The 26513-nt window shown below is 35.5% G+C and overlaps 2 protein-coding genes across 4 annotated transcripts; one reads left to right on the forward strand and one right to left on the reverse strand.

The window, feature by feature from the left end:
* The first annotated feature begins 545 nt into the window (after positions 1 to 545).
* On the forward strand, positions 546 to 15718 carry LOC106056986 (probable cytochrome P450 12a5, mitochondrial). The gene is made up of 9 exons (XM_013213972.2): positions 546 to 1126; positions 3929 to 4151; positions 4885 to 5066; positions 8224 to 8422; positions 10000 to 10174; positions 10785 to 10951; positions 11597 to 11678; positions 13402 to 13608; positions 13815 to 15718. The coding sequence occupies exons 1-9, from the start codon at positions 922 to 924 to the stop codon at positions 13929 to 13931; spliced, it is 1557 nt and encodes a 518-aa protein (XP_013069426.2). The 5' UTR covers positions 546 to 921; the 3' UTR covers positions 13932 to 15718.
* On the reverse strand, positions 12648 to 19671 carry LOC106056987 (zinc finger protein 664-like). Of its 3 annotated transcripts, XR_008776946.1 has the most exons (3): positions 19520 to 19671; positions 14483 to 16688; positions 12648 to 12957 (listed from the first exon to the last, which is right to left on the reverse strand). XR_008776946.1 is itself a non-coding variant. In XM_056023874.1 (2 exons), exon 2 carries the CDS (start codon positions 19204 to 19206, stop codon positions 17707 to 17709), a length of 1500 nt encoding a protein of 499 aa, XP_055879849.1. In that variant the 5' UTR covers positions 19207 to 19410; positions 19520 to 19671; the 3' UTR covers positions 16698 to 17706. The 3 variants fall into 3 exon arrangements, 1 of the variants encoding a protein (XP_055879849.1); XR_008776945.1 differs by lacking the exon at positions 14483 to 16688; XM_056023874.1 differs by lacking the exons at positions 12648 to 12957; positions 14483 to 16688 and adding an exon at positions 16698 to 19410.
* Between the last annotated feature and the right edge of the window lie 6842 nt (positions 19672 to 26513).

Below are 26513 nucleotides of genomic sequence, written 5' to 3' on the forward strand. Positions count from 1 at the left end.
TAATCTCTTTTTTTTTAAGTTCAATAACTCTGCCCTAGTAACAAACCTTTCGACCACTTTTTTGTTAATCTGTTTTAAAAAATGACGCAGCTCAGATGTAGTAGGGGAGTAATCTCTGCACACATAATACTAAATGTATGTACAGAAATGGGTCTCAGACTATATTCTAAATAATACTGCACACGGACACACACACACGGACATAGACCTGTTTAAAAAAAAGTATTCAGAATTCAAGTGTCTGTGCAGTACAAGATTAGCCTGGACTGTATTCCTGTACGGAAACTCAATACAAATGTTCTGGGTGCATAAAAAAAAAGCAGTAAATGGAACTCCAGTAAACAGATTTAGACTTGTAATATCTAAAAAACGTGAGTGTCAGAAAGTGTAACTTTGGTTCCTATTCTTAACGCTGCTTTGCAATTGTGGATCACAAAACAATGTTAAAATATTTCAGAGTAGCGGGGTTTGTGTGGAGAGCATGGAGGTGGGGGAGTCAATGTAATCATTGCAAATCTTTAGCCGTATAGCATTTACAATTTCGTCGCATAACTGGACCTTAGAACATCATCTATGTGGTCATATAAAATAAAAACAGTATATATAGAGAGAGAAAGAGCACGAGAGAGAGAGAGAGAGAGAGAGAGAAGTGGACAGAGTGAAGAGAGAGCGCAGATGTCCGGGAACTGGATCCTGCATTCATTCAAACCCTAACGTCACTGTTGTATTCAGCATGTAGTTGGAACTGGTGAAGTTTGAAAGTTTCTCATTCCGTCGACGCAACTCTATTGCCTGGACAAATAATTACGTTTTTACAGACTTCACAATCATTCTGTAATTGTGTATGACCATTCTGAATAGTTTCTGTGTATGTTTCATTTCTAACTCTACACAAGAACAGCTGATCAAAAAAGGTCAAGGATGTTTAGATCTCAAAATGTAACATTTCTGCGTAATATTCTTGATAAATGTTTTGTAAACAGTACAGTACTTCGTTGGAGGACGTCCTCTGTAGGACACATATCCTCTGATGAGGTGGAAGCCAAACCATTGAATGCTATACCAGGACCAGGAGGTCTGTACCAGTGGCCGTTGATTGGATCTTTATTAAACTTTAAACCTTTCAGTAAGTTTGTAGATTGAGTTCATTCATTAGATAGCCTACAGTAACAGACTTAGCCTATTTTGTTAAAAATACATATTTATTGTTGAATATAAATAATAATTTTTTGTTTATCCTTGAAGAAATTTGTCTTCAACTTGTGCATTACTAACACTTTAGAATGAAAAAATATATTCTTACTACTGTTTCACTCATACAAAAATGCGAAGTTTTTAACAGAAAGTTGAATTCGATTCAATTATTTAATTGTCGAAGCAGCCGAAGAGTTTTTTTTGTGTCTATTTGATTATTGCCACCATTGTTTTGTCACTCTTTTGATGGTAAATTGTTACTATCTTTACTGACATTTCATTTGAGGGATGCCAAAATAAATACAATGACTCCGAGTAAAAGTTCGTCGCTGGAAAATGAATTTTTTCTTTGGTGGAAGCCAAAAAAAAAAGAAGCAAATATCGCGATGTTGTTGTATTGATGGCTGTTTCACTGAATATTTTTTTACCTTTTACCTTTACCTATCCCTTAGTCTGTTGGACCGTTGGGGCACCAGGCAAGATTTGTCGACCGTCTTTCTCCATTCCTCCCTTTTTTTTGCCTTGTTCAGAACCTCTCTCAATGGCAGGCCTGTCCATTCTTTAATGTTGTCCTCCCATCGCTTTTTCTGTCTGCCTCTTCTTCTTTCACCTGGCACTGTTCCCTGAAGAAAGGTCTTTGCGAGCCCCGTACATCTTGTAATGTGGCCAAAGGTTTTAAGCTTTCGTTTTTTCACAATAGTAAGCAGGTCGTCATGAGCTCCGATCGCTACAGTAACCCTGTCTCTGATTTCTTGGTTTGTGATGCGGTCTTTGAATGTGATGCCTAGGATCCTTCTGTAGCATCTCAATTCCATTGCTAGGATCCTCCTCTCAAGCTCTGCATTCAACGTCCACGACTCGCAAGCATATAAAAATGTGGCCATGACCAGAGAGCGCATCAGTCTAATTTTGGTGCCGAGGGCTAAGCCCTTATCTTTCCATATTATTTTAAGTTTTGAAAGGGCTGCTGTGGACTGTGCTATTCGGGCCAATAATTCGGGTTTTGTTCCCTCATCTGAGACAATAGCTCCGAGGTATTTGAAGCTGTTAACACTAGTTAGCTTTTCACCTCCAATACTGATGCCTCTTTTAAAGCCCTGATGGCTATTGGTCATAATTTGAGTTTTTTCGGCATTTATTTGCATGCCATATGCTGCAGAAGTCTTGTCAATGCGCATCACCAGGTCAGCTAGTTCTTCTTCTGTCCCTGCTAGGCCGTCAATGTCATCTGCGAAGCGCAAGTTAGTAATTCTTCTTCCTCCAATGCTAACAGTACCTTCATAGCCCTCGAGGGCATCTTCCATTATCCTTTCAAGGAAGATATTGAAGAGTGTTGGTGACAGTAGGCAGCCTTGTCTTACTCCAACTGTGGTTTTGAACCAGTCCCCAATATTATTGTTGAAGTACACCGCACTGGTGGCCTCCTTGTAGAGGTTCTGGATAACTTTGATTATGTTATTATTAATGTTGTACTTTTCCATTGTCGCCCAGAGTGCTCCGTGCCATACTCGATCGAAAGCTTTCTTGAAATCAATAAAGACATGGAAAAGATTCTCTTGGTGTTGGAGATATTTCTCACAGAGTATTCTGAGGTTTAGGATTTGCTCTGTTGTGCTGCGACCTTGTCTAAAACCTGCTTGTTCTTCTGATATGATGTTGTCTGCTATATATACAAGGTCCAGATAGTGTGCTGTTGATGAAGAGGCGTTTCATTTTAAAATAGTTTATGTCTGATATGAGTGGTGGGGGTGTTTTTATCGTTGCTAGGGTATTAGCACCAAACTTCTGGTAGACAACTTCACCGCTGTAGGCGTAGTAAATGTTAACTTCTAAAACTTGAAATAACTTGAATAACTTTTTTTTTTGTGAACAAATCTAAATATAATTTATATTAAAATATAAACATAATTAATGTAGGAAACTTTCGTCATACTATAAAATGATATTTAAAAATGTAACTCACTACAATAACACTTCTTTTCAATCTCACGTTCTGGAGTTGTCTCCCCTAACTAAGACCGCTTATGACAATGTCAACTATCTTGCATCATTCACAACCAATCGCTAACTTCTTCCTACCGTCACCATAGAAACACACACACACACACTCCATAGCATATTATGTAGGGAGAGGAGAAAGCTACAGTGTGTACAACTGATGGGTCTAAGAACTGTTTGTGCAAACTCTATACTAGGATAAAATGGAGGTTTCAACCATAGTGCGATTTTAAAATTGTGTGTCATGTTCTTTTCCTAAGAGTTGAGTCAACGACTCTTGGAACTCTGGGACTATGGAAGCTTGCCCTAAGAGTTGAGTCGACGACTCTTGGAACTCTGGGAATATGGAAGCTTGCCCTAAGAGTTGAGTCAACGACTCTTGGAACTCTGGGAAGCTTGCCTCCATCTGCGTGTCTGAACAAACTTCTGTCTGGGAAAGATCCAAGCAGATACCAACGATTGCATCCCCCTATTACCTATGCATATGATCCCATACTCTCGGATTAGAAGCGATGCTTTGCTATGTTTATATGTATGCTTTTATGTTTCCTAACACTAAACTGCTTAACCCTTAAATTGCTGAGCTGTTTAACAATAAGTGCAATCAAAATGGAATTACAATTGTGTTATTTAGAGGCTTAACTACCATACGCGTTTTAAGGGTTAAGTGAGGCGATTGGTTTAGAACAGAAGTGAACTATTAAGATATCTTAATATTTTGATTTCACATCTCTAGCCAAATTTACGACGGAAACTATCCACGAGTATTTAGACCAGTTGCATGACAAATATGGACCTGTGGTCAAGCTACAATTAGGTTCTCAAGTGGTCGTCATCAGTGACCCTAAAGACATTGAGACGGTGTACAGAAATGAAGGGAGATATCCTCAGAGGCCAGGCCCTTCTATCCTTGATGCCTACAACAAAAGAAACAACATTCAAGACAATATTGGACAACTGTAAGTCAAATCAATCAAAATATTACTACTATTCAAATATAAACAAGCAATTAAAGAAAAATACTTTAAAAATAAGTCATATCTAAGTGGATGAACTCCAAATTTACAGCCTTATATCTCAACACTGTAAGATGTTTTTCCTTTTTTTTTCGATCTCAAACAAAATTATTTAATTACCACTATTTGATTCATTAATAGTTTTGTTTTTAATTGACTCATAATTTTGTTAGGAAGAGTGAATGACTTGCAAAGTTTCAACTTGATCCTAAAGTGCAAAGTGGGAGAAATAACGTGCTCAACATATCTACCAGACAGACAGACAGACAGACAGACAGAGTGGGTTGATAGAAGCTTTCTAATTATAATCAATCACAGTTTTAGCTCTATTTGACTGTTCATTCAATCACCATATCAGAGTTATTCAACTTGTAAATTGTTTCGATCCCATTTTTTAGTGCTTTTCAACTCTACTTTTGATCATTAAAAAGTGAATGCCCCACTTGATTGCATTCAATTGCGCCTCCTGTCTAGTATAAACTTCATTAAGTTATGTTGATATTGTTTTACATATCTGCAAGTCATTGTGACTAATTACTAAGTTCACTTTCTCTAGCGCTGTTATTGTGATGTAGAGCTCAGTCTTGACTAGGGCTCATGTGCATTTTCCATTTAATGAAAATGACTTAATTTCTAGCGTCTATTTTTCTAACAAAAAAAATGTTTGACGTTCCAGTCAAGGTGAAGCCTGGCACGCGCTAAGAACTCCAGTCAACAAACGATTAATGAAAGCTGATTCTGCTACCCACTACCTGGAGCAACAAAATAAAGTCACAGACGACTTCGTTCACATTCTGGGAACACAAAATTTTACCCCCGAAACTTCTCAAGATCTTTTCTTCCGTTACGCTTCAGAAAGTAAGTCGGCTTTGTTGACGTGAATATTGATGTCGAGAAATGAGATAAAACAATAAATATAAAAGTTGAATATTGATGTCGATTAACGCAAAAATGCAATTAATATAATTCTTATAAGAATTGTTAAGCCAAACCAAAAGCACAAGACAATAAAATTGTTCTTCCTCACAAGTAGGCTGCGTGCCTTTAACATGTTGAGTTTAGTGGCTTAGAGTGAGAAGCTTTGCGGAACTTGGAAATGTTTATGTTTCCATTCACTTGGGTTCAGTGAAGACTATAACGTCACATGTACTTTTTCATTGCTGGGCTACGTAGCATTAAAACATACTCGATGCACTTTTGTCCAATCTTTTGTTTTGTTGACATGTGGGTGGACAGGATATTGGGGAGAAGAACACGCGATCAGAAAGCACATCTCAGTTCAAGTCAGGATTCAAACTCAAGCCCCCTCGATGAGCAGCCAGGTGGTAAGGCCACTCATCCAACTATCACCAGATGCTTCTCTTGGTATTAAGTCCCTTTGAAATTGCACGAACTTAAACATTTAATTGAAAATCTCCATTTAAAACAAAACATTTAATATGATGGACGAGATCACTGAAAAATATTTGTATGTATAGGATATATCAGTCTCTACGTGAGTGAAACCTGAAATAGATTTCAAATTTGAAATTCTTATTAAAACAATTTTTTTTTTCTTTACGACGCTAAAGACGAATGCAAATGTATTTGACCTGCATTTCCCTTATAGTTTACGCCCATGAAATAAATCATTTGTGTGTGTGTGTGGGGGGGGGGGGCTTGTTTACTTAAAATTGTCACATATATACAGGCTAACAAGGTTAGCTGAATAAAGCCAATAATATGTAGACCAGGGGTCTCAAACTCATTTCAGCATGTGGGCCACAGTGGAAAGTAACAACCATTCAGCGGGCCGCACCACAAAAAGAGAATGTTTTTTCATTAAATTTTAAGAACACTACTGTCACTGCAGTTAAATGCTAAAATAAAGTTTTTATAATTATTAATTACATTTAGTGTAGTTTATTACATGCACAGGCAATATAGTTTACTAAACTAAGTTGACGTTGTCTCTGTCACTTATTAAAAAGCAGAAACTGTAGATACCCAAAAAACTACAACTATAATTTCTAGGCCTACTGCAGATGGCTCGTCACTCATGTTTCTGTCCACTCAGCTGAGAGCGTTTGGCAGAGACCAGACCATCGACGTTAGGCCTGAAGTCACGTGTAGTAGCAAGCCGCAAGGTTGCTCTCAGATGCTCTCAGATGCTTATCAGTCAGTCTTGATCGTAATGCTGTTTTGTTGATCATTCTGAAAAAAAAAACTGTTCGCAAACGTACGTACTGCCAAACATCGCTAGAATTCTAGCAGCTGCGCAGACTAAGTTTGGAAACTTCTCTCTGGGAAGAAACTGGTAGAAATCCGGAACGCCAACATCAGCGTATTTTTGCTTCAGAACAGTGTCACACTGCAGGTCCAGTTGTTCCATCTGGACTTCCTCTGGAACGTTTTTCACGTCAACTGGGAACGGAGTGGCAACAAGGAAAAACTGTGATTCGAGAGCAGTGAATTGCTGAAAGCGGTAGTTCGGAGAGAATGTCTACGTAGTCTTTCAGGCGCTGTGGTTCAACCGTAATGCTCTGTAGAAAAGACAAATGAGCCAGGTTTCCATCTGCCAGCTGAGTGGCCAACAAAATCAGCTTTGAATGATTTGATGCGGTCAAACATAACGGTAATCAGCTGCTTTGTGCCCTGTAGTTGTGAATTGAGTGCTTTGAGATGTTGCGTGATGTCAGTAAGAAAAGCAAGATCAGACAAAACAATTGGGTCACTGAGCTGAGGTATGTCTCCGTCTTTCATTGCCATGAACAATGCTATTTCCCGTCTCAATTCAAATAATCTCTGCAGCACTTCTATATGATTCAACTATCTGACTTCCGTATGATAAAGCAACTCACCGTATTCCGTTTTTAAATCAGCTAGAAATGACACAAACTGTCTGTGGTTGAGAGCCGGTGCACGTATGAAGTTCACCGTCTTCACGACAACATCCATCACGTTCTTCATTTGTAGACTTTTGCCAAAGAGTGCTTCTTGGTGCAGAATGCAGTGTATGGCTGCAAAAGGTCCCGCCAAGCTGAGCTGATACCGTTTCTCTACCCTTAATCCAAAAACACCAACCTTCTCTGAACACATTGCTGGTGCACCGTCCGTAGCCACTGAAACAAGTTTTTTTCCCACGGTAGCCAACACACCTGTCAATACAAGCTTCCAGTTCTTGAAACACGTCGCGTCCAGTCGTCGTTCCTTTCATGGGGAGTAAGTCCAATAGCTCTTCAACAATGTTCAAGTTTTCGTCGACCCCACGAATGAATACGGCACAGTATGCGGTGTCTGTTACACCAGTAGACTCGTCCAGTGCAATGGAATATGCTACAAAGTTTTTTGCAGCGGCAATCAGTTGCTGTTGAACATTTGTCACTGTCTCGGTGATCCTGCTTGCAACTGTGTTCGCAGACAAACTTATGCCTTCGAAGAGTTTCTTTTTCTTGGGGCAGATAATTTCACACGCCTCTAGCATACACTCTTTTACAAACTGGCCTTCAGTGAATGGTCGTGATGCCTTTGCTATCATCTCGCTAACAACAAAACTTGCCTTCACAGAATCTTCGCTTGCAGTGGGCGGACACCTCATTTACTGATTTGTGCAGTTGTAAATCATTTCACGGCTTATATGTGGTCATTGTAAATTTTATCTAATTTTTTTGAATTCGCGGAGGTGGCCGCGGGCCACACAAAATTGTTTCACGGGCCACAAGTGTCCCGCGGGCCACGTGTTTGAGACCCCTGATGTTGACAAAGATGTGGTACTAACTCAAAAAAATGGGTACATAAGCTGCTTTTCAAAGTCAGAGTGACAAACTATCAACAACCTTAAAAGAGTCCTCCTACCAACTTATTGCTAAGACCTGAGACTATAACCTTATGAGTGAGGTGTGTTGGTAGTTGGTTTAAATCTTTTTAAAAAAGGTTCTTCCATCATAAAGTTTTATTAAGTGTGTTACGCATTGTTCGTTGTTCCTTTATTCCACTCAAGAGTAAAATCTGACAATGCCAGTGTTTTGTTTTGTAGGTATAGCCGTTGTAATTTTTAATAAAAGACTTGGACTGTTTGAGGCCAATCCAGATCAAGGATCAGTCGATTTTCTGAAGGCAGCCGAAACTTCACTCCATATGATACAAAAAGCAGGTCTTGGAAAATCTCTAGCACATAAATGGTACCGAAATAAGACTTACAGAACATTTGAAAATTCCCAGAACCTTGTGAGGAGGTTAGTCTCATTTTATTATTCATTTATAATTACAAACGAAGAAGGTGTCTACTCTGACTCTGAAATAGATTTATAATATATTTCATACCCTTCTTTCAATAATAATTTTAAAAAAATAAATTGTTATTTTAACTAGATGTAGATGATAATATTTTTGTGACAATTTTATGTTATCATATTTGTTTTGATTGTTACATTTTAACTCATTTTTATATAATGTAAAAAAAAAACAAAAAACACACGACTATATTAAAAGTTTGAAGCAAGAGAGCTTTAAAAGCAAACTAATTACTTTCTGCCATTTCTGTTTTTTTTTTTTATAAATTAACAAAGGTTATTTTTTCATGACATTAATATAATCTGAACGACGGTATATTTTATCTTCTATTATCAATGAAAAATCACCAATAAATGACAAGACCTTAAACAACGTTATTGATCTGATTACTGAGAGAAGAAGGAATATATAATGACATTTTCTGTTCTAATTTTTTTTTTATTTAAAAAAAAAACGTGAAAGTATTCGCCCCCCCCTCCTTATTCACAACAAAGTGGATATAGCCAATTGTTACTTGGGAAGCGGGCCTATGACTTCCAGGTAGGTACCTGAGAATATACAAAAAATGCAGTGTCAGCAAATTCGTCCAGATTTCTGACCCAACCACAGAGGTGAAAGTGATAGGTGGAATGTTCTTCCCCTTCCCCTGGAGTGAATCTATTTTAGACTATTGTTTAGACCCTACACTGGACAGTGGAGACCTACATATATGGCCAGCAATGTCAAGTGTTATGAAGTGGGAACTCAACCGACTGATTGAAAACAGTCTCTAACGAGGGTCTATTCACTTCTACTAACCAACATTTTCTAATCTGATCAAGACATCATTTCAACCATTTCATTAAAAGAAGCAATACAAAAGAGCCCCTCCCCCAGGGTCTGCTTACTCAGTTTTCATGTAACCCACGTTTAGAATTTGTAGAAAGGGTCATATACCGAATACATAGTTGTGCAACTTAGCATTTGTATTATTTTACATTTAGAAAGTACTGGTATTTAGATATATGTGACATTGACTTGTAGAGGCTTCAGACTATTAGATAAATTAAACAAGCAAAACAGTAAATAGACTTATGTAAAAAATAAAAAACATAAACTTATACAAGGGAAAGAATTGCACAATTACTGACATATCTATCACTACCTCAAAAACTTTCTCCCCTTTCTTTCTTATATGAAAAAAAAAATTACTACTAATTTAACTAATTGGCTCATTTAAAAAAAAAATAGATTCAACAAACAGTTTTGCAAAGTGCCAACTTGATTCGAGAATTGCAAGTGGGGCAAATAATGATTAAGCAACAAGATTTGTACCAAACAGAAAGAGTGAAATAATATAAACTTTGTATAAATAAAATCCACTAATAAATGAATTGAGTTTAAGATAAAAGCATGTAAAATAAATCTACTCCTCCCCCCGAAATAAAAAGACTTTTGTGCGTTGGAGGGGAGGGGAGTAAAAAAAATTTTTGGCTAATAGAAAACCTAAGAATTATACTGTTATAATGTCCCATTCCAGGGTTGCTATTGGTCATATTGAGCAAGCAAGAAAAGTTTTAGAGCAAGAAATGAAGACAGGAGAGTTTAATGAAGACAGCCCGAATTTGCTTTACTCTTTATTGTCAGATAAGAAGTTGACCAATGAAACTGTAGCTGATTTAATGATATCTCTTTATTTTGCTGGAACTGACTCGGTATGTATAGTAATCTACTTGGAGACAAAAATATACTAATCTACTTGGAGGAAAAAAAACAACACATTTAGGATGCCTTTAAAAACACTTACTTTGTAGGAGTACGAATTGTTTTGAAAACATACCTCAAAAACTTTCATTAAATATAAGATTTTACGCTGAATTTTGGTTTGTGTGAATTCAATTTTTTGTTAGATGAAAGCCGTTTGAACTTTGAAGGCCCCTTTTTTAAAATGGGAACTTTAATTTGTTGAACTTAATTATCTTTCTATTGTTCTAGTGCATAAGCAGTCATAAAACAAAGCATGCATAAGCTGAAAAATAAATACAGATACCACAGAGAAACATTTAATTTTGAACATTCAGTGTGCAAACACACAAACAGACAACTGCTTCTTCTGAACCAGAGTTGACACATTATGTAGGTCACAGCTAGGTCTGCTTAATTATTTAAAAATAATTGTACTCTTCCGAAGACCATGGTGCACTGCAAGAGATGTTAACATGTGCAACTTCTCTACTTTCTTTATATACATGTTTCAGTTATTTCTTGATGAGTTTGTATTTTATGTTTATTTTATGTTATAACAGTTATTTTTTTAAATTTCAGACTGCCAAATACACTCAAGTCTTTTTATACAATTTGGCCAAACATCAAGAGAAACAGCAAAATTTAAGAAAAGAAATTTTAGACCTATTGGGACCAGAAGGACCTTTGACCGCTACAGCGTTATCAAAGATGGTGTATTTAAAAGCTGCACTGAAAGAATCGTTTAGGTAAAGTTTACAAAATAAAACACAAAATTGAACAACAGTTGCTAAATTTAATGAGAACAAATTTCATAAATAGACTATTGAAAAAGTAAAAGTAAAGGACCCATTTAAGATCTAGCAAACAGGTGATGTAAAGGTCATCTATTTCTATGGCTGACAGTTAACAGGGGTCTCCTGTGGTCAGCACTGGCCCTTACTTCCCCCAAATAAAGTTGGGTGGACCGAGGAGCATCCTAAAAAACTCAAAATTTAAAATCCCATTCTTCACCAAGATTCAAACTCAGGACCGCCCAGCTAGGAAGCCAAACGCTTTACAACTCAGACTATTATTTTGACTTATTCTGAACTTCACAAGAGATCCAACTTTATAACACATATGATGTAATGTAATATTAAGAAATGTACTTTTGTGAAGGAAGAAAATAAGACTTGTCACTTACAAATATCTAATTAGTTTTTATGTGTTGGAGATTGACACATTAGTGTGAATGATTTTAAAAATTTTTATTGGATTGGGAAATTATTATAATTATTATGCAACAATCCTGTTATTAAATCAGTTTTTAACTTTTTGTTGTGCTATATTTTTTTTTATAAAGCAGCATTTTTTTTACATGTGAATAAAAGTTTGATTTTTCTTGAATATAGAATGATCCCACCAGTTGCGATTGGTAACACCAGGATTCTGCCAGTTGATTTAGTTTTAGGTGGCTATAAGGTGCCTGCAGGGGTAGGTTGAAGAATTAGTAATGGTAGAATTCTTTCTTAAAAAAGTAAAAGCTGTATTAATAATTAGATAAAAAATATTCTTACAATCCTAAAGGAAATATGTCTTACAATAATGAATAACACATAATATACATTCACACAAGGGAAGAGGGATGTTTAGGTGCGGTGGTGTTGATGGTCATTGACTTATAGCACCAAACTGCTGGTAGGCTTACTATATTTTAACTTATACAACTTGAATAACTTCCTTGTGAACAAAACTAAATAAAACTTTTATTAAAATATAGACAAATTCAATTTGAGATGAACTGAAAAAAACTGATATTTGAACGAATCAAACTCACAATAAAACTCTGTCCTTACACTCTGGCATCCTAGAGTCGTTTGACATACTTAACACAGCTTACGTAAGTGCTGCTTATCTTGCATCATTCTACAAGACTTACATTAAATTAATCCTTTCTCTCTATAAGAAACAATAAATACTCCCTTTCAATATCTCATAACAAACACACACACACCGTAAAAGGTGGTTCTTTTGGCGATTTCGATGTAAAATTTTGGAACCACAATTTTATATGTTAATTTTGATATGCAGCGGCGTAGCTAGGAATTTGCCATCATTAGGGGGCCTGGAGTGCTTGACCTCTTTGGGTGCCCCTGCATTTTGCATAATATTTAATGTAAAAAAAACAATTTTGAACACTCATTTGGGGCCCGCCTCAATTGGGGGGATTTAAAAATTCTCACCCCATCCTATCTACGCCACTGTTAATATGTATTTAAAAGGATGATTTGTCTCTATGTTTTGTATTGTGTTTGTATTCAAATTTATTTTATGTCAACAACAGTCCATTATATTTGGACATTTGTTTTCAGTGTAATAATTGTTATGTCAGTGTGTCACTAACAATATAAAGTGTTTGTGGGTTTTAACATTCTTAAAGAAACACTAAGAAACAATGATACATTATATTTTATTTTGCTGACACAAATTTTTATTTTTGTATCTCCAACTAAAAAAAAAACACCAACAAAAAACTGCTGAATGTCATCCAATGCGTTTCACAGACCTAGTGAAGGGGGATACGTGGAAATCTGACCTTTCAAAGTTTCTGTTTTACATGTTTTGTATGTTCCTTTAGAATTGGAGATTATGGCATCCTTGCCCATTCAACCCACTGAACGAAGTGTGATGTCAGCAGGCAGGGTTTGAACCAGGATCCATAGAGACGAGCATTCCCAATGCATACCACACAACCAGACAGTCATCCATAGTTCTGAATATGCATTTATGAAATAAAAAAAAAAAAATAATTATTTTTTTCAGGGCGGGGAGTGGGGAGAATGTTTAATATATATATAATATATTTAAGTGGGAAAAAAGTTTATTATAAATGTTTTATGTTTTATAAATTATCATCAGAGCTTCTCGCGCCTAAAAAGTCTTTGCAAATAACAAATCTCTTCACCTAAACCTAAGACTGCTCTATTGATCCTTACGGACATTACAAGGACTCTTTTCTCATATAAAGACAACACAACAGAAAAATACACATAAATACAACAGAACAACATAAAGAAACCTTTCTAACCACATACAAAATAACACGTAAAATAGTTTTAATAGGTTTAAATTTATTTATATGAACTCATTGACCTGAACACATTAAATAAAATATGTTCTTAATTATATAAACATTTTTTTGTTCCCTTTTATCTAGATGAAAGTTTTTATGTTCAACAAAAGACCTGCGAGAACACATTTTGAGAACCCCAATCAGTTTCTCCCTGAGAGATGGTTGAGGTCAGAAGACAATACAAAGAAAGATTCAGCTCACAGTATGATTGTCTTACCTTTTGGACACGGCCCCAGAAACTGTATAGGTCGACGTTTTGCTGTCCAAGAAATTTACTTGGCAGCTGTCAAGGTAATTTTTTATACTTTATCATAAACATTGCCTATTTCGAATTATTATTTTTGGAAAATACAAGGACTTGTGTTAATCCAATCCCACTTTTGAAAAGGTTCTTAAAAACTATAAAACTAGTTTTATGAAAGTTTCAATATTCTATCCTGTCCATGTTACTCTCAAACATATAAAATACAACCTTTTCAATTTTTTTGTCATTTTAGGTGCTACAAAAACTTCAGATTGATCTACAGCCAGAGTCAGCTTTTGAGAGATTCATTTATCTCCCCTTTGCACAAGCAGAGAAACCTATTAGGTTTAAATTTACCAAAATTGTCTAAATAATATTCTCAGAAAATGATTTTCTTGGACTATTTCCTAGCCTTTTATAAAACATTAACCGAAATTCACTTTGAAATAATCAGATTCTGATGAAATCTTAAGAATCTAAAGAAACAAACTTGATAGAGAAATATTTCAAATGGTCTGTTCATAATAAAAGGCTATTACCGTTATACAATATTTGAGACTAACTACACAGAAAGAATTGAATTAAGGGAGAGAAAGCTTTGACATTTTAACGAAATTATTTTTTGATCCCCTTTAATGTTTTCTCTTATATAAAGGAAAAGTTCTTTCTATTTTGTCAAATGTGTGTAAATAATCTTATCTTTTTTTTTAACAACTATTTTAAAATACAACACACCATATCAGTTACTTTTTGATAACTGTATTTCATTTTAAAATATTGTAACATCTTCTGTCATCTTAAAATATTATAACATCTTCTGTCATTTTAAAATATTATAACATCTTCTGTCATTTTAAAATATTATAACATCTTCTGTCATTTTAAAATATAACATCTTCTGTCATCATGTTTTATAATTACCAAGTGAAAAATTGATGAAGTAAAGCATGAATCTTCTTGACATTAGATGAGAAAGGTAGGACACTTATTTAAATGCGTCTGTTATCTTGCATGTTGACTCATAAAAAAGAAAAATTAATTTATTATGACTAATTGATTAACTAATTGGTTTAAATTCACTTCATAAATGATTTACATCGTTCTGTTGTAATAATAAAATTTAAATGCCTGGTGATGTGTCTTTATTTTTATATTAAATTGTACAGTTTCTGGCATCTTATAAAGGATGCCGTATCTAACTTTATCAGAAGAAGCAAAGGAACAAAAATTGTGCACCAGCATATTTCATGTGCATGGGTTCTAGTCTTACTTCAGCATTAAAATGTTTTATAAAATGTTTTTCAAACAAAATCAGCCTGGAGAAACAGGACAGATAAGTAAATGTAATGAATCAATAGGGAGGATTTGTTATAAATAGGATATTTATATACCTTTCATAAAGGCTTAATTTTTAAAAATTTCAATGAACAGTATTTTGTGATTATTCACACAAAGCACAAACCCCATGTACAAATTGAGCTGCAATCATTTTTGAAAAGGTGAAGGTGTTTATTCTACATTTTTTAAAGGAAGCTATGAGTGTTTCTTTAAACTTTTTGTTTTGTTCACATTGTTAATGGCTTCTGACACAATAGAATAGTCCATCGAAAAGTCGAATGCTGATGTGTACAGCAAACTTTTGTTGCGATCATTCTATTTATATTCAAATGTGTTGCATCATTATCATCTTCTAATCTATGATGTAATAGGCTGTTTCACCAAATCATCCGATAGATTTTTTAAAATAAACTGATATAGTATTATCTTAACTGCATTTTAAATAGTTCCCCTTTCAGACCTTGCAATCTATAGGGTCGATGATGTAAAGGTCATCTGTTTCTGTGGCCCACAGTTAACAAGAGTGCTATGTGGCCAGCACAAAAACCAACCGCTGTTACTTTTCCCCAAATAATGTCAAGTACCCATTAGAGCTGGGTGTAGAGGCCCAAAAGATCCCATAGGTACAAATCCCAGCTTTCATCAGGATTCAACCCAGGGACCCCATTAACATGAATGAACCTATATTCTTAATTATTATTTCACATAGATGCTAGAGGAAAGAGAAAGCTTTCACAATGGGACACACATTCAAGACCCAAGAAAAGTCCTTGCCAAAGATAGGCGCAGACAGCAAAAAAAAACAAAAAAAAAACTAAATAGACCCCAAAAGACAAAAGCTTTGTCAGTAGCAGATGTGGCAGGTCGTAACAGGGTTTTTGTGGTCGCATGAAATACTGCATCTTTAATATAAATAAATCTTTAATATATTTTATATATTATACTAAGTTCAATTTATAGTGTTTTTTTTTTAATAAATAAATGAATATCTTCTCTAACCCATCCATCCTATAGAACTGTGTTGCTGGTGATAACTTTTCATTAAATGGAGACAGGTTCTAGTCTAGAATATTTCAAAATAACAATTTTAAGTGCTAACTATTTCTACAATTTAATGTATGTGCTCGGAAGATACATAGTACTAATTACTGGTATCTAAAAAAAAAAAAAAAGACAAAACAATTCTCTTGTCTTGTACTAATTGATGAGTAAAGGGAAAGCATAAAAAAAAAAATCAGAAAAAAAAAGGAAGTTCATCATTTATTACTGCCCTTAAGTTTACTACTATGCTCTGAATTATTTTTTTTATCGCGCTAATTTCTCATTTCTGATACCTTGTTCTGCTTCTACAGAGAAATACAAACTGTAGACTATTTTACACAATATAAATAAATTGAAACTTCATAAATTTACAAGTAGAGATTAAAACTCTCATTTTAATTAGATCTAAATATCACATCTTTACAAGTTAAAGAAACAACAACAAACAATGATGTATAATTGAATAATATCACAAACAAAATTATAATGATTCACTGATTGTGCACTAGTACTAGAACTAACTGAGATTTCAAGTTCATTTTCAAAGATGCTTGGAGACAAAAATAATAGTAAATCAAAACGACTAGCTTCAGTCTTCAATGAGATCTGAACTTACAGTTTAGTCTGTGCTACTTAGTGCCAAGTACAGTGCAGGTTAAGTCTGTGTAATGATAATTACATGGTTGTATAAACTTGTTTGAATTAGTGCCGTCTATGACACTTGATAAAGAAATTTCTAACAACAAGACTGAGTAACATGCAGTTTATCCAAAAGTTCAATTGGTGTGATTTCCTTTCAATGGAATGGAGAATGTTATCATGTGCACAGCTCAACAGAAAGGGAATATTAACAGAGGATGAGCATAGTCACAATACATATATTGCCTATATACTGCATAGGCTAACACCTATCTTATATATGCAGTCAATACTGTACAAAACTTCACATACCAGTACTCTGATTCTAAGAAACACCAATGTATCAAACACTCCTATACTCCTATATTAAGAAAAATCAATGTATCGAACACTCCTATACGCCTATATTAAGAAAAACCAATGTATCAAACACTCCTTTACTAAGTAACACCAATGTATCAAACACTCCTATACTAAGAAACACCAATGTATCAAACACTCCTATACTAAGAAACACCAATGTATCAAACACTCCTATACTAAGAAACACCAATGTATCAAACACTCCTATACTAAGAAACACCAATGTATCAAACACTCCTATACTAAGTAACACCAATGTATCAAACACTCCTATACTAAGAAACACCAATGTATCAAACAATCCTAGACAACTATATTAAGAAACACCTATGTATCAAACACTCCTATACTAAGTAACACCAATGTATCAAACACTTATTGATACATGAGTTCACATCCAAATATTTATGTAGAGTTACTTTTAAAGCAAAACAAATACATAAGATCAATATTACTTTAAACTGCGGAATGACAAAAAAGAAACATTGATTCAATGGTGTAAAAACCCCAACTCATATTTAGACTTATGATGATGTTAAGCTATTTCTTACAATGACTAATAAAGGATGTTAAAAAGATTTCAGTCTCACATGTCCAAAACAATTCTTTTATTATGTTAAAAAAAAAAAAATTAACCATGTCTAGTGGGATGATGGTGTGTACACAACTTTGTCCAAACCAGGGCTGATATTTGTAGGCACAAGTCAGCCAACTATTACTTTTATGAAGAACTTTCTGTTACTTTCACTCAAAACTTAAGACATTCAACTGCTTCCTATTTCAGTATGAATCAGCTGATGTCTTTTCAAATTATAGTGAGTCAAAAATCCTTTATGACAAGTGTCACATTCGAATGGTTTGACACCAGAGTGAACCAAGAGATGTTTTTTTATATAGTTACTTCTGGTGAAAACTTTAGCACACAGGTGACATTGGAACACCTTGATGTTGTCATGTCTGTATAGAATTACTTCACCTGACATATTGTTGTGAAAAGATTTTCCCTCATCATCAAACTCATGGTTCTTTGTACATAATTTCTGAGTGGATACTTCCTGATTTCGCTCAGAAAGATTTAAAAATTGCTTTTCCGAAATGTCTTCTTTCAAGAACAATTCATCACACGATGCAAACTTAAAATTCATTTCTTTATCGTTACATTTTAGGGCCTGGTGTCTTTTTAAATTGTAGATGGAAGAGAAAGCTCTGCCGCAAAGAGAGCACAGGGTAAATTTGTCCTCAATATGACTAGCCACATGAAGATTAAACCTACTTAAAACACAGAACACTTTATTGCACATAAGACATTTATATATAGACTGACAACTGTGAATTACTTCATGATATCTTAACTTAGCAGGGTTGGGAAATCTTTTATTACACAACTGACACACAAATCTTTTGTCCTCAGTATGTACAACTAGATGCTTTTGCATGTAGGCTCTTTCTGAAAATCCTTTAAAGCATACATAGCATTTGAATGGTTTTTCCCCAGTATGAACCACAAGGTGGCGCTTCATTTTAGTTTTACAGAGGAAAATTTTTCCACAAAACTCACAGTTGTGGATGTCAGCACCTGTATGAGTTAAAAGGTGAGCCTTTAATTGCTCCTTTAGATAAAACATCTGGTTACAGGTAAGACACATGAACTGCTGTCCGGTATTATGAGTAGTTTCATGTTTTCTTAACTTTGATAAGAAAGAAAACTTCTTATGACACAGGTTACAGTGATATGGTTTTTCCCTGGAATGAACAACCTGATGTTTCTTCAAATAACCTTTCTCAGAAAATCCTTTGTAACAAATCTGACATTTAAAAGGCTTTTCTCCAGTGTGAATAATTAAGTGGCGAGCAAAGTTGGATCGGTGTGAAAAGTCACTGCCACATTGATTGCAATGGAACTGTTTCTCTCCAGTGTGAATTTTACAGTGACAGTTTAAGTAGTACAGACAGGAAAAGCCTTTCTGGCACACTGGACATTTATACATGTTCTCTGTGTGCTTCATCAGATGTCTCTTAAGTTTCGATAGAACAGAGAATGTCTTGTTGCAGGTCAGACATCTGTAAGTTTTTTGTTTGAAATGACACAGCTCGTGTCTGTTCAGTTTGGAGCGGTGGTAAAAACCTTTGCTGCATAAGTAACATTTGTATCTTTGTTCTCCAGTATGAACTCGCTGGTGATTTTGTAAATATTTCTTTTTAAAAAATTCTTTGCGGCAAATTTCACATGTGTATGCTTTATCCTCTCTGCAAATGAATGTCATCTTACCTACTCCATTGGAATTTATAACAGTTATGTTCCCTTCATGTGCATTAAAATGTTCCTTAGATGTTAAGCTATTGTCACCAGAAACATTGGGATCTTGTAAGACTAAACTATTAATAAAATGCCTTGCTGTAGTGAGTCATTCCTGAATCATTCAGTTTGAATCATTCCTATTCAGTACAAAGTTTTATTTGAGTGAAACCTGTTCAAAATTTTACATTGAAATGCATATGAAGACATAATTGTTTGTGGGAAAAGTGATATATATATTTATAAAGATCTCTGTTACAAATAGAAAGTGCAGCACTTACAAGGCTCTTCGATTCCACATAAAACATTGAGATCATTGTTCTTTGTAAGGTGAAGATGCAAAGTCCTGTTTTCTAAATCTTTACTCAGTCTAGCAATTTAATAATTATGAATTTGAATAAATAAATTCAACTTTTCTTTCTCAAACAGGTCATATTTCTGTAAAAAAAAATGTTGGAAAATTAGAATCTAGATCTAGGAACATTTAGATATTATTATATATTCTACTGTCAAAAACAGTCTTTAGATCTCTATCGGCATTTTCTCTTGTGACCAATCCATCTCCACTTCCTCTCTAAGATCTACACCTCTATATTTTTCTGCCCACTCATCTCCCACAGTTTGGTGTTTTCTACTTTGTCGTACCAGTGTATTTTTAGGATATTTCTCAGGCATCTGTTGATGAAGGTATGTAATTTTTTTTTGTTGTCGCTTCAGTTGTTCTCCATGTTTCCGAATCATTCAATAGGACAGCCTTGACAATAGAGTTAAAGATTCTTAGTTTAGTCTTGTTTGAGATGTGAGGAGATTTACAGTCAGGTTGGTTTTAGCTGTGTAAATCAGTAAATGTCTGACGCGCTAGATTTATACGACGTTTAATGTCTTCAGGGTTAGGGTTAGGGTTAGTCATTTTTTTGTTAGATTTATCTGAATTTGACAAATTTATCATTCTGTTCTGCCTTCCCTTCCACAAGCACATCTTAAAGGTTAAGGTAGTTGGGGATAAGGCAATTAGATTTATCGTCATCACACCCGATCCGACTCTGTATCTATCATCGGAATCTTTTGCTTTATCGTTTAAAAGGGGGGGGGGCTGAAAAGGTAAAATTCAATACCCTACCCTCAAACTTGACTTTGCATTTACTACTGACTTATGAGTGGCTGAATTTTACATTAGAGAGAGGTAGCGACATAATATATATTTAAAAAAAAATAATATGAACAATTAATCTAAAGGGTTGGTGGTGGATGTGAAGCATTAAGCGGGGAATCATCTCTACCTCTCCTCCACAGAATCCTTTGATATGCAGGCCTAAATTATATAATGTGATTTTCCCCCGCATTCTTGTGATTGTACTTTTTTTTCCGTTTGTCAGCTTTTCTTTTGATTCAGGAACATTCTGTTGAAAATTAGTTATTGTTGGTATTTTCGGAATAAAACATGCGCTAAAAAAATCAATTATCTTCTAAATTAAGTCTCTATTGAAGAGTGCCTAATTTTCTGCCTTGTCAAAAAGTGCCCGATTTCCCGGTCCCGGGTGCTTAAATTACTGGGAGCTTAAATATTTCCAGACACCAGTCGACTGTGAGTCAGAAAGAATAAAATTATATGTTAATAGCAGAGCTGAGTTTGTCACCCAGCCCATCTACTGTACATACACACACACCGTTTTCCATTCATTGGACCAAGGCAGACTCAGCTTCGGGTCACAGAGGTCGTTTAGCTTCCCTCCCCTTATCACTGTTAAAGCAAAGAGGGACACCATGAGCCGCTAGCCGAAAACGCCATCGTCTGGATGTTATGTCATCCTGGATGTCTTGCTAACTTCTGTCCCCCCCCCCCCCCCCCCGGTAAGACGTAGTCTTCTTTCGCCACTTTCTCTTCCCTCCCCTCTTCTTGACATTCTTTCATTTTCCATATATGACTCCCCTCCCCTCGTGTGAATGGTAATTGGTGTGCGTGTGAGGCGTATTGTATGAGTGTGACTTATATAACGCACCTGTGGTGTATTGCTCCAGTGGTCAAATATGGGACGTCTAATAAGTGAGGTATGTCTTTGATGGTAAGTGAGATATGAACAATATGGGTATTTGGCGCAGTAAAAGTGGGCGCTGTTTTCTTTTGAACTTCCAGACCGCCGAGCAGCAACTTTAGAACAGAATTAGAATACGACTAATTTCGTATTTATCACCAACTACCAGGATCCACTTGTCAAGGTATTACGTTATGTTGTAATTATCTTTGACTCAACTCTTTTGACACACAAAATAATCAGCTCTGCAAAGGTTTATAGTGCTTTGTTAACAGCGCTTAATAAATTAAATTATTATTTTGTAGTTATTTGCAGGAGCTTGCATACCTAGATAAACCTAACTCTATCCTAACCCTATAAACATTAACAGTACCTAAACAGTAGGCCTATATCTAGAGGAAAAATGTCGATTTTTGCACATTAACGTAACCTGTAGCTAATCAGTTAATGAGCAGATTAGCTAGCTTAAATATATGGCTCCTCCTTCGTAGCTGAAGATGAGATTATTTCCCATTTTCTATGAATTTGAAGATGGCTTTGGAGTCCATTTTTTCTTTTAAAAAGCCGACCACATAGATGGCATGGGTTGCTGCAGATATGCCTGCTTCATTTCTCACCTTCCTTTTTTTTTTAAATCTTAGATCTACGTTCTTTGTTGATTACCAAGCTCCTTGCGTTATATCATGAAACACGACACTCACGGCCTCAGGCAATAAGAAAGGACCCAGAGCTATAGCGTTTCCCTCACACTCCTTGAGAGAACTCTTAAGGGTGTCTTTGTAACGTTTGTGTTGACCCTCCCACGCAATTGTTGCTGTGGCATGGATACTGTTTATCCGTAACAACGTCTGTTATGTGGTCAAGCCAATAAACCAAATGGATTATTCTTTACTGCAACTCTAATGTCCAACTCAAACCAAAGACTAGCTAAGTAATGTGCACATTGACGGATTTTAAGCTTTAGCGGTACTGTGTCAGCGTGCACTTGTCTCCTTTACCGCCTTAAAATCGCTTTCTAAACTAAAATGTACTAAAATGATGGTACTGATAAATCTACCTTTGTCTAGTCCCCTGCCTAGAATGAGAAAGGAGGGGATGGTGGAATTAATATGTCTCATTAATTGTTTTACCATTAATAAGATACTTGATAAGCTAAGCATTTTTTAACTCTCAATAATTTCATATAAAATACACGCGCAAGTACGTACGCACACACATACACATATATACACACATATGTACATACACACACATAATGAAATAAAGCATCATCAAATTAAAAAAAAAAAAGAACATCTATGTGAAAAAACAAAAAATACCGATTTTTTTTTTTTTTTTTTTTTTTCAGATTCAATAGAACACAAAAACATGTATCCTTAACAAACTCAATCTACACCAACACATACAAAATAAAATATTGAGAAATAATATAGATTCACACTAGTAAAATGTACATCTATTTCCTGTTTAAATAAATAGGTCTACATTCCCTCTTATCTAAATGTATTCAGTTTTTTTTTATGTAATAGTTGGCAGCACACTATAACTCATTTTATTTATTTTAACCAACAAAATCCATCTGGCAACAATTGGTTGCCTGGGAGCTGTTGCTATCATCATTTTAATATGGCGGCCGCCAGCTAAAACATGATCATACCTTTGTTGATACACAGAGATAGAGAATCTCAGATCTAGAATCTATTTAAAACTACACCAAGATTTAGATCTAGTCTAGATCTAGATCTAGATCTAGAATCTAGTCAAATCTGAAATCATTATTTATTGATATTTAGACTAGAGATCTCTAGAGATAGAGGATAGATATATTTTCGCAATAGCACAGACCTAGATCTATATAATATAAATTTATATAGGTCTGTGGTTCATTGTCACTCGCCAACAAAAGATTTTTTTTTTCGAAATTGAGATAGCTCTTGATTTGGTAAGTAGATCTATATGGCATGGGCGCAGCCAGGATTTTTTTTTTTTGGGGGGGGGGGAGGTTGGGGGAGATTTTTCTCCCACCCTTGTTCCCCCTTTCCGCGAAAAAAAAAATATATATGTATGTATGTATGTGTGTTTGTGTGTGTGACTTAATTAATCTTTATTACATTCTGACCCTTCATTCCTTCGGAAGACGTTTATTGTGCCCTAGAATATGTTCTTCCTGGAGTTAGTGAAAAAACTGTAGCGTAGACTCCCCACCCTTGCCAGCAAGGGGGTCTGGAGGAGCGCTGGGAACGCTAACCTCATGTTACGCTCTGTCACAACCTTACTAAGGGGTCGACTGCCTGTTCGGCCTTGGATTTCCTTGATTTAGTCCCGATCTCCAAAACTGACTAAAATCTGTATTAGCCATCTTTGTTGAGCCACATTTAGTCTTCTTCGATTTCGGCAGATGACTATTCGACTGCAGTTTATAAATGGAGCCCTGCCACTGGTAAAAATGTGTAACCTCTCTTGACTACGCTCTTGGAATTAGCTGACTGTAGTAGATTTTATATCGAAAAGGGAAGTTTTATCGTCAAAAATCATCTGTTGGGGTGTTTTAAACTAAAAACAAAAGCATTTAGCTACGGTCATAGAATTTGGTGACTGTAGTTTGCTTTAGAATAATTTTGAAGAGACAGGTTTTCAACCTCAGAACGCTCTGTATGAGGATTTTACACTCAAAACAATCTGGATGGGTTTTAAACTTTTAAAAAAGCCATGTGGAGGAGGAGGGTTAAAACTCAAAAACCCCAATTTGGCTTGGAGACGCTCAAAGAATTTACTGTGTAATTTGCTTTTTTTTTAAATATTGAAGAGGTATTTTTTAGATTCAAACCCGCTGAAAGGGGATTTAAACTCAAAACCCCTTTGGCTACGCTCATAGATTTTAGAGTGTGTAATTAGCTTTTTTATACTGAAGAGGTCTTTTTTTTTTAGCTTTAAACCCACTGGAGGGGGGTTTAAACTCAAAACCCCCTTTGGCTACGCTCATAGAATTTTGAGTGTGTAATTTATTTTTTTTTATATTGAAGAGGGTTTTTTTTTTAAATCAAAATCTTCCTTAGATGTGCTCTTGGAATTTGGGGATTGTCTTTTTTTTTTATTTTGTTTTGTTTTATAGAAGAGGAAGATTTAACTCCAAAACCCCCTACAAAACCCCCTGGTAAGGGTTTTTAAACCCAAACCCCCCTTGGCTGTGCTGGGGCAAGTGATGGTTTAGTATTAAAATCTCACCTAAAATAAACAAAATAAAAGCAAAAAATCAGTCTCTAAATTTCAAACCCCCTCTCCCCTGCGGGGGACGATTTCATTGCGGGGGGGGGATTTCATTTTGGTGGAGGGTTTGAACCCCAACCCTCCCCTGCCTGGCTACGCCCATAGTATATGGTATTAAATATACTTTGAGTCAAAGAATTTGAGTTCTGTGCTGACAACTAACAAGATTGATAATTATGTTGTTTAGATGGAAGTTTGTTCTGTCAGGCAGATGGATCATGTGGCAAGCTTCTCTTGGAACATTACAAAGAGAAAGAAGAAGAATGCAGGCCCAGAATTTGATTTATATACTCTAGTGAAGTTCAATTTTTGAAACAAAAGGAGTTTTTATTTCTGATTTTGTATAATAAAAATAATTATTATTATGGTAAATGACTGTTTTTACTATGCTTTAAAACTTTGTTTATTAACTTCATTTTTTTTTTTTTTGGTGTTGTTGTTCAAGGGAACTAACCCAGAAATTTTCTTTAAATTGAATAGTCTACCTTTGATTACTACCCATTTTCACAAAACAACACAAAATAAAAACAAAAAACTAAATAGTAAATGTGGAAAACCAGCTTCTATGTAGTAGGCTAGACTGTCTCTCTCACTACACTGTTTAATAATAAGAGCAGTTCACTATATATTTTTAATTAAGATTTATGGGTTTTCGTGATATTGATACGTGTTCGTAGTTTAGCTTTCCTTATGAATCATCTATTTCGTAATAAATGATAGGTCTTGTATCATAAATGATGATGATTGAAATATGTAACATATGTTCAAATCAACTTATTGATCCTGTTTGATCAGTTTTACCACTTTGTGTTGCTCATTCAACTTGTTGTGTTCTTGAACTTTTTACTTTGTCTTTTCTTGATTAACTCAGCCACTTAATTCTCTATAACTTAATCCACAGTTAGGCCCTATGTTGACCCCTAGTCAAGTAATCACCTTGGCACTAAAAACTCACTTATGTAATCCTATAATCATTGAATACCCTGGCCACTAAATGCTGCCTGGTCGTGCGGTATGCGCGCTGTAGCCTACTGTCGTTCAATCGTCTCGATGGTCCTGGGTTTAAACCCTGCCCGCTTCCATCCCCCTTCGGCGTTCGGCAGGTTTGGGCTAAATTGTAGATTATCTTCCACTCTGAAAGAACATTCGAAAGATGTAAAACATTTTACAAACATTTTTACGTAATCCTCGGTAACTAAATTCCCTGTCAATCAGTAGCCACTAACGTAATCCTCGGTCACTAAATTCCCTGTCAATTAGTAGCCACTAACGTAATCCTTGGTCACTAAATTCCTTGTCAATCAGTAGCCACTAACGTAATCCTTGGTCACTAAATTCCCTGTCAATTAGTAGCCACTAACGTAATCCTCGGTCACTAAATTCCCTGTTAATTAGTAGCCACTAACGTAATCCTTGGTCACTAAATTCCCTGTCTATTAGTAGCCAATAACGTAATCCTCGGTCACTAAATTCCCTGTCAATTAGTAGCCACTATCGTAATCCTCGGTCACTAAATTCCCTGTCAATCATTAGCCACTAACGTAATCCTCGGTCACTAGATTCCCTGTTAATTAGTAGCCACTAACGTAATCCTTGGTCACTAAATTCCCTGTCAATTAGTAGCCACTAACGTAATCAGCAGTCACTAAATTCCCTGTCAATTAGTAGCCACTAACGTAATCCTCGGTCACTAAATTCCCTGTCAATTAGTAGCCACTAACGTAATCCTCGGTCACTAAATTCCCTGTCAATCAGTAGCCACTAACGTAATCCTCGGTCACTAAATTCCCTGTGAATCAGTAGCCACTAACGTAATCCTCGGTCACTAAATTCCCTGTCAATTAGTAGCCACTATCGTAATCCTCGGTCACTAAACTCCTTGTCAATTAGTAGCCACTATCGTAATCCTCGGTCACTAAATTCCCTGTCAATCAGTAGCCACTAACGTAATCCTCGGTCACTAAATTCCCTGTTA

The sequence above is a fragment of the Biomphalaria glabrata genome, chromosome 3 (assembly GCF_947242115.1).
Source record: "Biomphalaria glabrata chromosome 3, xgBioGlab47.1, whole genome shotgun sequence".
NCBI lineage: Eukaryota > Metazoa > Mollusca > Gastropoda > Planorbidae > Biomphalaria > Biomphalaria glabrata.